The 10,555-nt window shown below is 40.8% G+C and overlaps 1 protein-coding gene across 1 annotated transcript; it reads left to right on the top strand.

Moving 5' to 3' along the window:
* The first annotated feature begins 1,192 nt into the window (after nucleotides 1-1,192).
* LOC137279100 (uncharacterized) lies at nucleotides 1,193-10,555 on the top strand. Its single transcript, XM_067811576.1, has 3 exons — nucleotides 1,193-1,259; nucleotides 9,632-9,838; nucleotides 10,368-10,555. The coding sequence occupies exons 1-3, from the start codon at nucleotides 1,193-1,195 to the stop codon at nucleotides 10,553-10,555; spliced, it is 462 nt and encodes a 153-aa protein (XP_067667677.1).

Here is a 10,555-nt window from a genome sequence, read left to right as displayed (position 1 = left end):
AACTGACGAATGGAATGTCTAGAGAGAGTGAACAGATATGAATTCACACAGCATTTATCAATTTACTGGTTATATATCGATGGTGGACACCAAATTTGGTCTGCAACCTTTTCTCAAGTTGAGATTCGAACTTCGATTTTTGGTGCGTGTCTGCTTCATTTATTATTTATGTGCGTTAACACTTTTCATGCAAAACAACAAAACTTCAGTCATTAATTAATTCAGTGAGAGAACATTTAAGATTATGGTTTATTAGTACGGCATTTAAAAAAAATGCTACTATTCTGTCAGGAATATGCAGCATATTGAAACCTATTATAACGATAGCGACCGCATACCTTGTAACATCTGCTCTTGTAAAGCATGTTTGCATCGCAATGTGTCCATCAATTCATACTGTCACACACTCGACGAGTCGTACCTTGCATTGTGGCATGGGTGGAGGCATGTGCATGTACCAGGCGGTAGATTTGGTAATTTCTCGGTGTTAACATTAACATTAGAAGAGTAAGTACAGAAATGTACGGAGTCTTGGTTGCATCCGGAATGTGTGCATGAGTGTCTGTGGTTTTCCTCTCCTTTACATACAGCACGAGTACCGGAAAAGAAGGGGTTCGTGCAGACAATTTTCAAGGTGTCATTTTTTCCCTTTAATTTCTCTTCCGAGGCAATTTGAAGCGATTGTGGAGCCTTAAAGTTCATCACGTGGCGACCAGTGAGGTTCCTGTTACGCGTACCATTTTACGAACCTTTGACATCTGAAAATGTCTGCTATTACCCTCTTGCATCTCCATCAGCTCGTGGCCCATCCATAACTGCTCCTTGTGTCTGTAAGTGTTACCACTCCTGCCCCACCGTTCCTTTCCCCTCCCTCTCTTTCGTTTCTATTGCCTTTCCCTATTTGTGTTCCCTCTCCAAAAAAATAAAATTCCACCATATACGTTCCTATCTTCCTTCAGCTCTTCAAATAGCCAGTGCTACGTGCAGCCGACGCTCAGCAAGATCAAACAACTTAAAACACCACACCGTTACAGGGTGCTGCATTTATTTCAAAGTCGAATTCGCATCGAAAAACAATTACACAAGAATCCTCGTGTCCCTATATTAGACGGGTCTCTCAACATTTCGGCAGTCCTGCTTTCGGAGTTTTCAGAGACGAATCCCTCTTTTCAGACACCGGGTTTTGAACAATATGTCGAAGTTCTCCGGAATCTGCGTTGCTCTTCTGGGACTTGTCCTCACTGTTAACGGGCAGAGAGGTAGGTGATTCTTTACATGGTTACACACACACACGTGTGTGTGTGTGTGTGTGTGTGTGTGTGTGTGTGTGTGTGTGTGTGTGTGTGTGTGTGTGTGTGTGTGTGTGTGTGTGTGTGTGTGTGTGTGTGTGTGTGTGTATGCTTTCTCCTATGTCATTGTTCACTGGCTGTCGATAGAAACGTTTTAACAGATTCGTTGGCTTAACTCTTTGAAATACAATAGTCGAAACCGAAATTGTCAGTTAAGAATCAAGGGTATACTGTCTTATAACGTACGCAAAACATAACTTTGAATTTAACTTTATCGAATTATTCTTCACCTTAGGTAAAACCTGACTCTCATTGTTTCAACTAGGCAAATTAGTAAAATAGTTATTAAACTATCACAGTTAACGCAGTACTTTATGGGTGGTAAAACTAGAAGGAATTCAAGAAAAAATACATTTTATTATTGTCAAGTACCAAAACTGCAACATTAAAACTTCTTTGAATTAGCAACGACAACACATGTGCAGAGTCTTGTTCCCGTTACACCCATGGCATTACTCATCGCGTGGAGACATACGTAGATGTGTCCCTTTGTTTAACAGACTCGTCATCTTCAAAGCTTTGAAAACTTCGGCTTCATGTGCTTATTTTGGCGTGAAGTATTCACTCTTACTACACTTTGTTATCAGTTAAGAATCAAAGTTAACAGTAAATATCATGTAAAACGGCACATTCTTTGTTCAACTTTGGAAAAACCTGACTGTTACTGTGTCAATATAAGTAAAATTAAGCTATCATGGTTAATACAATACGTTATGGAAACTAGATGCAATTCAGTGGAAAATACAGGATATTATCAATCACTGACACTGCAACATCAAAGCATCAGTTTACAGACAACAGATCTGTAGAGTCAATAACGTCAATCAAAGTGTTTCTGTCAGTTCCGTGGAGAATAGTTCTGTCCAGTCACCAGCTTTAGTTCTTTAATGTCAGTCCTAGAGCTTCGTTACAGACAGTGAGAATGGTTCCTTAAAGTAAGTCCTAACGCTTCTTTAAAGTGCAAGGTCCTCCTTCCGGAGTTGAAACTGAAAAAGTTAAAGGAACATCGGTCCGTAAGAGAACTGGGTCAATATAAACCAGTACAAACTAGAATGGCAGTACACCGACAGTACTTTCTGTCTAAACATAGCACAAGTTTAAATCAAACAGACAAACGATCTATTGTGGAAAACTTGAAAAGGCTTCAACACAGAGAGAACTTTCACAATGCCTCCATCAATAGTGATAATCCTTGCAACAGAGTATTCTGGAATCGAACATTCGAGAAATCTCCGACATTGCTGGTTACGGATGTGAGGCAACTGAATACAGAGGGTGGACCAGCACAGTCGCGGAAAGGACCGTGAGGGCTTGAGGTATCACTCCCGGTGTCACAGAGAACGACATAACGGCGGCACTTTCAAAACTGATATCCTTAACACCAACCCACGGCCTCAGTTGATGAAGAGAGATCACGTGACCACGACTTGTTCCTGACCTTGACCAATCTCAGAAGTCAAGGCCAGGAAAGGAGGCGGGACAAAACTTACTGGTCAAGATATGAGGCCATTTTCGCCCTTTGTAACATTTCCTCATGGGCAAGTGGCACTATAAGGGACAATTATCAGTTAAGAAAGCAGATTATTGAACCCCTTGATGTTTACAATGAAGGTGTTGCCGCGACTCATGTAGTTGGTGAAAATAAGTTAAAACCTGATGCGTGTATCTGACATCGCACCACCCAACATCGCAGTGCTGGAAAAGGTCTTTGGGGTGTTGATATGTTTAATGTCTTTTGGACACAATACATGAAGGCATATTCTGGGTGAAACTCACGTTTAAGGATATACCAAACTCTGTGTGCACTGCCTGAACATTCTACATGAAATGTGGATGCACCTGAATGTTTTTGGCGATACTGTCGCAGACACTCCAGAGTCGAGACATAAATATTGTAACACCACATGAGATTGTTTATTTGCTTTGATTGGAATTCCTGATGTTTTACCTGTGCTGTGAGAAATGCTGTTGATAATATTGTTATTGAGTTTTTAATCAATGCCAAATTTGTGTGGTTAGTGTACGTTGTAAACACGATAATAATGCGCTTGTTGCTACGGGGGGTATGTCCGTGATGGATTACTCTGTGTGTTATTACGAGAAAACATAAACAGTTTTCAAGACTTCCGTGAGACCAGGCCGCATGAACTTGTGGGTGAACATAATCTGGCGGGGGTGGTCGATGCCAAGGCAATGTCTAAACCTGACCTTTCATGGCTAACAAAGTGTTTAGAGCATCATACCTGCATTAAGGCTGTTAGTGACGATACGAATATATATGATGATATCAGAAAACTCGATGCTGATTTGGCTTTCAGTGACTTTGTGGAGACTGTTAAGGCTGAAATGAAAGACAGTTACCTACACGTCATTTACCGACCTGTGTCGGAATACCAAACAGAGGAGAACCAAGAACGCATGATGGATTAAAATCATACTCTTCAAAAAAGTAGGGGATAATGAACTTTCAATTTGGATAGGAAGTGTAAACGTTAAGAAACGTTTCAAGGACAGACATCTTATGAACGCACCACCATTTCCCTCTATTAACACCCCACAACACAATGCATGATATGCACGTGCACAACGCTGTTGCCCCATGCACGTGCATGGGGTCCCATTCTTGATTTTGAAGCTTTTCCAAGAAGGTCGTGAAATCACTTAGAACATTAATTTTGACACTCATCTTGGATCAAACATTTGTTAGTGTTTGTTTCTAGTCGTTTGTTTTCATGTGAACAATCGTATACATGCAAATTACATGCCATACATTCAAAAGCGACTACATTCCAATTAACTATGGTTGTAATGAAGTGCAAATGGTGATGCACACTCAAACCATTCAATAATATCATATCAACACTTATTGACTCCGAACAAACTGGAGGAGTTGTGTGATAAGAATAGTGGCGACTTCTGGAAGGAAATTGTCATATATGTATTGCTACTGATAGAAAGAAGAAAATATCAATGGAGTTGTCACCTGCTTTGCCTAGCTTTGGAGTTAGAATTTGTTTTCAAGGAATATTCTGTCAAAATCACTTGTTGTCATAACCTGTGCCATGCCAAATCCTTTGGGCCATGATTTAAATACATATTTAACTTCGAGTAGGAAGTACTTTTGATTTTCTTACTTGATGAAAACAAACTATCATCTAATTGATTCTCGAATTGACTTTAGCCCTTGACGTCACGATTTTAAGAAAAATAGCGGCGCTCCGTCGCCAACATCCGCCAGTCAAATAATAAATGCTGTTTAGGTTTGTTTTCACCGAGCTACAAAATCAAAACTTCTTTCTACTGGTAGTAAATATTCTACATGGCATAGCTTATAACATAACAATTTCACTCTTGAAAGCGAGGTCAACAAAATACTTCAATATTATTGGCAATATACAATGTTATTGTCACCTCGACCACAACCTCCCTTTCGAGGAAAAATATTGTGATGTTTCAAGTTGTGCCACGCAAAATACTTTTGGTTATCACTCATTTACTACAACTGGTAAATAACACTTTCTTGGAAGCGAGATTGGAGGCGAGCCACGGGCTTGCACAACGCCCCTTAAGCACTCACAAACAAAACATGTAAGGATGAAAACGTTTATAGGCAGAATACTTCTTTATTGCAAGGGATGCAAGAAGATCAGTACTATCTTATGATGTGGTTAATCTTTTCACAAATATGCCAACAGACGAAGCCCTAACCATCATTAGATCAAAAATAGATGATCTCCACGCTGACCTAGACACCCATCTCACTGTGGAAACCACCATCCGTCTCATCCATAAGTTCAACATACTTCACTTGGTCTGATAAAAGCTACCAACAAACCCATGGTCTGCCCATGGGCTCACCTCTCTCCCCCATCATGACCTCCTCAACTCACCCGTCACACCAATATGCTGGTTCCGGAAAGGTGGCAACACCTTTGTCATAATTAACCCCACAGATGATCCTCGCTGCCTTCTGTATCACCCCAGTGCACAACATCACAGCATGAAATTCACAATGGAACAAGAAATTGACAACGAGCTACCATTTCTAGACGTCCAAGTAGAAAAAGACATCGACAACAAACTCCGCACAAGTGTCTATAGAATCCCACACGGATCAATATCTACACTTCTTATCCTATCACCCACTACAAGTGAAGAGAGATATAATCACCACCCTAGCCAGAAGAGCAAAGAACATCGGCTCCACTACCTAAGCCCTTGAAGTCGAGTTAGAACACCTTCGTCATGTCTTCATAAATCTTAATCAGTACCCAGCTAACCTTGTCAACAGAACAAACAAGATCACCCGGAACCCAAAGGAAAAACTACCACGTCAACAATCAGCCCCGTTCATCATCAGCATACCACACGTCAATACTCTCAGCCACCATGTTCGCATACTACTTACGAAGGAAGCCAACATAGATGTTGTGCTCCAGACAGGCACATCAGTTCAGCATATCCTACAAGCCAATGGTAAACCAGCTGCAAATACCAAAGAAGAACCTTCAAGCGTTGTCTACCACATTCAATGCAAATGTGGTAGCTCGTACAAAGGAGAAACTTCCCGACCCCTCAGCCTGCGAATCATGGAACATCAGACATCTGTCAAGAAAAAAAACTTCAAATTAGCCATTTCCGACCATATCCAAGCCGACCCAAACCATGCCATTCCTTGGAACATCAGCATCCTAGAAACCAGACGGTCAGATTACAAGACAAGGAAACTCTTAGAGGCAATCAACATCAAACGACTCAGTCAGTCAAACAGCAGAGATCAAGGTTATTACATCCCTACGGGCTTGCGATCAGCTAATCAAACCTAATCAAGAATAACCGAAATTTGCCCACTGGCTTCGCAATCTCTTATCACAACAAGCCTCATGTCAACAAACTGTACATCAACCTCCTCTATTTCATGAAGTCACGTCCCAACTATGTATATATTTCCTAATAGATATGTTTTGCATCTTTTCCTTGAGAACGGCGTCAGAATCTACACCGAAACGTATCCTCCACTGAAAGAAAGAAGCTGTATGTCCTTAAAAGTCTTCATCCTTATCATACCAACTTCTAAAATGCCACTTAAAGAAGTAAAAACCTTCGTGGCACGAACTGCTGGGTCCGGTGGAAACACCACCACCCGTCCCTTGGGAGCGATTGACATAATGATTCGGCATGTCTTCGCTGACGTTGAGAACGAACAACGAATATACAACGAACTGAAAATCCTTCCTCACATTGCGTCACTTTCTGTTCAATGCAGTGCGACAGAGTTACGTAAGCTGTCCCTGGTTTCGAGTGAAGCAGACGACTGTTTGGCAACTTTTAATCGGTCGATGTTAATTAACTGCAAGTATATAACGAATAATTTTGGTGTTCCGCTTAAGACTAACCGCAAGTCTTTCATATACAATGATGAAAAGAGTACCAAATAAAAAACAACAAACTCGTTCTGTAATGCTGCTTTCACTTGGGAAGGTACCAGCGGAATGAAGCAAAGAGATAATCAGCCCAATACGGAAATCTTTCACTGTTGACTTCAAAGAGACACCCACAGGAAGAATACTTACAAGTTTCACTTGCTAGTTGTAGTTGAGTATATTTAAAGTCAGACTTATATTATGTTGAACTTAACAATCTCTAAGCGGACGAACAGAACAGCTTCAGAAAGAAGAAATCTACGACATAACACCTATACTTCTGCTATTGAGGCCAGAAAGAGCAAGGGAAAGGGGACTTTTATTGCTTTTGTCGACTGTAAAATGCCGATGATTGAGGGGAACAAACTTGAAGATATTGGCATTACTGGCAGCATTTCAGGACTTTGATGTCGCTGTATCACTCTGTGTTCGTCTTAATGGCGTCAGAAAGAATGGTTTGACGTGAACTGTGGTTTGAGACAAGACTCTGTTATAACCCCTTCTTTTTAACTTATTCCTAAACAATCTGATCCACCAAGTAAATTCCCTCAATATAGGCCTGCAACTACACGATCTGAAGATAAGCATCCTCGCATATGCCATCAACGTTACCCTTCTAGCTGACACGGAAGAAGATTTCAATATTTTCCCGGACGTTTAAATGGACTTTTAAAACAAAGAAATATAAATCACTGAGTGTCTACCTAGGAGTCATCTGCTGCTGCACCACCCCTCCTAGTATTGAGAATGATCGGTCCACAAACACGCTGGTAGATGAGAGGGATGGTTTCAGCGGCCCTGACTGCGTTGAGGACGAGTCATATGTTTTACTTCACTTCCATGTAAACTGTGATTATCGTTCAGTAATATTTAACCACTGTCATGATACCAATGAAATTTTTAGTACTTTTACTGATGTCCAGAAAATGTGTTTTATTACGTCATGCTCAGATTTTGCTTTCATAATTGTTAAAACATGCAGACTTTCTTTATAGAGACGGACCTTTTTAACTATCTTACACAAGATTTCCATGTTTTGAAGGTCACATGCAACGCAAAACACAACTTGCAGATTCTGATACCTTTCGGTATGGACTTGCAATAAGAATTGATAAAAAAAAATTCAGCTCATAAGGTTGAAAAATAACGCTATGAAAAAAAGCCATGAATCGGAGTTCAAACGATTCACAAATTTCCCCCCAGCTCTGGGGGAAAAGGTGGTTTACCAGCTGTGCTGCGCCGCGCCTATAGCCCGTTAGGTTCGCGCGGCTTGAATGACTCATACAAACACTTCAAGTGGTCGCTAGGGTCGAAGTTGGAGAACAAAATTACAAGCATCTTGGGTCAGCAGTAATAAATATACACTGGCCCCATACATGCAGATCTGCAAGCCAAGTTTTCAAGAAAGTGTAGCATTAGAAATACTAATTTCATTGCTACAACCTGCTCACAATAAAATCTGAAATGTTCTAATGTGTGACTATAGAAACATAGAAAATATCTTGATTGTGACAAGCCCTCTCTATCACATATAAAACTCAATGTCTATTTTACTGACACCTATGTTCTGCCTGTGTGCTAATGACAATATCCAATACACATGCCATTTGAACTTAACACCCATCAGGCTAAACACCATAAACAGAATTCATTGATTCATGGCTCGTGCACCTGGGTTCGGTCTCTGTCACATAATGTAATTCCACAGACAGGCAGGTGTGATACTTGTACACATAACATGTTATTATATCTGTGGGTTGCTAACAAACTGCATCCATATAATACTGGATGAGTTGATCGGACGGAAACCGGTGCAAACTCAGATTTTCACTTTCAAGCTCTGCTTTGTACTTGGACGAACGACAGTTTCCAGTCACGAAGTAGTTCACAATCTCAGTATTTGTTGATTGGATAGAATCAGAAATGCAGAGAGCATGTATTTACAAAACCCAACATATCTAAATACATTTTTGAGGCCAACAATGTCTTCCATTGTATATGACGCGACGTTTCGGTGTGGATTCTTATAACGTTATTATTCAACGGTATATGAATCCACAGCGAAACGTCGCATCATATAAAATGAGAGAATTCGTCATCCATAAAACATCTTACTTTCTTATTACTTACCAGTCTTCTGAAATGTCAATCAAACATATCATCTCTATATACACGGAATGAGCCTTCTCCGTATCGACAAATGAACCAACCAGTGAAAAGTCTTCGTTACACTTGAGTGCACACCCACCCGCTCTGATCGGGTTCGCTTTCCCGGGTGCTTCGTTTCAAGGAAAGTAAACCCAGAGGGACTACATACAGATTAATTTAGATTATCCTTGGTAAACCCAAATACAAAATATTGCACAATTGATTTGAGCTTATGATCATGTTTATTTGGTTCTTCACTTACAGCAATGTATATTATATGCCATGTACAAGTGATAATTGTGTTCTGTTTATACGTGTATCTTGGTTGCATGTGACCTTTAACAATATTTATGTCATTCCTTAATCGAGGTTAATTTATGGATATACGGATCTGTTTATTATAATCTGAGTCCATTTTAGGGGTGCTCACGTTTTCCCTTTGTATTATGTATCAAAGGTATTTTACCCAAAGATTTGAGGTGAGATTTTTATACAAATCTGAGTGTTGTGTGTCTGTCTTCCTGTATCGCATCGCTACCCCTCACTCGCTATCTTTTCTACAGTTTATACAATTGAGACACTGTACATTATAAACTACTCTGTCGCATACCAAACGACACTAGAAAAGGCACACCATAGTTCATTACAGTGAGCCATAGATGAGTGCAGGTTATCAGTGATATTCTGCATGACCATTGTACATGTTTACAGGGGTACCAGACCCCCGGTGTAATGGCTTTCGGGATGGCGAAGGAAACATTATGGCTGAAGGCTTGGGGTGTAGATACTACCTCTCGTGCTTTAACTTCACCATCAATCAAGAACCCATGGCCTGTGCTGGAGACTCTATGTTCAACCCTGACACCGGCAGGTGTGATGCGGTTGAATGCACCGACAATCGCGGTGTCTCTGATTATGGTAGGTTCCCTATTACTACCTTCATACCACACCTGTGTTACGTTTATAACACACCTATTAATAGCTTTATACCACACCTGTGTTACCTTTATACCACACCTATGTTCATGACCACACATCACAAGAAATGGCATCAGTACCGTTGTCATAACATAGATACAACACCTCTGCAGCTACCGTTACAATTAGGCCACTTCGAACCTTACAGTCGAACTGTCTGTCTGGCAACACTTACATCGATGCTCCTTGTCCCGCACCCATGAAGATCCGGGTTAGAACTGGTCTTCAGTAACTCGTGCTTGTCGTCAGGAAGGACTAGCAGGGTCAGGTGGTGAGGATCGCTGACATGGTTGATACATGGTTGTCATCGTGCTCATGCTCTTGATCATGCTCAGACCGCCGCTATCTAGCGGGAAAATCATGGAGTACGGCGTATGTATGCGTGAGTGTGCGTATGAATTTATCACGAACCTGAAAATGATGCATGATGAACTTATGTGTATGATCTATATATTGTATTTTTTAACAGACTGTGAAGAAGGTGCTCTACCTAATGATTGTAGCCGTTTCAACATCTGCTTCAACACGCCCAATGACACCATCACCTACCAGTGTGGCGAGAATACCTACTACCACAACATAAAGCGCGTGTGCGTCCATCCTTACGAGTATCCAGACCTGCCACAAGATCAGGGATGTACCTACAATCCCCTTTAA

This window comes from Haliotis asinina, chromosome 3 (genome assembly GCF_037392515.1).
Source record: "Haliotis asinina isolate JCU_RB_2024 chromosome 3, JCU_Hal_asi_v2, whole genome shotgun sequence".
Lineage (NCBI taxonomy): Eukaryota > Metazoa > Mollusca > Gastropoda > Lepetellida > Haliotidae > Haliotis > Haliotis asinina.
The sequence above is the reverse complement of the archived record's forward strand: the minus strand, read 5'-3'. Positions and strand labels throughout refer to the sequence as shown.

Excerpts from the sequence above, each read along its gene's own strand:
- LOC137279100 (XM_067811576.1), top strand. The coding sequence starts at position 1,193 with ATGTCGAAGTTCTCCGGAATCTGCGTTGCTCTTCTGGGACTTGTCCTC. Across the intron at positions 1,260-9,631 it reads CACTGTTAACGGGCAGAGAG|GGGTACCAGACCCCCGGTGT; the intron begins GTAGGTGATTCT and ends ACATGTTTACAG. Across the intron at positions 9,839-10,367 it reads TCGCGGTGTCTCTGATTATG|ACTGTGAAGAAGGTGCTCTA; the intron begins GTAGGTTCCCTA and ends ATTTTTTAACAG.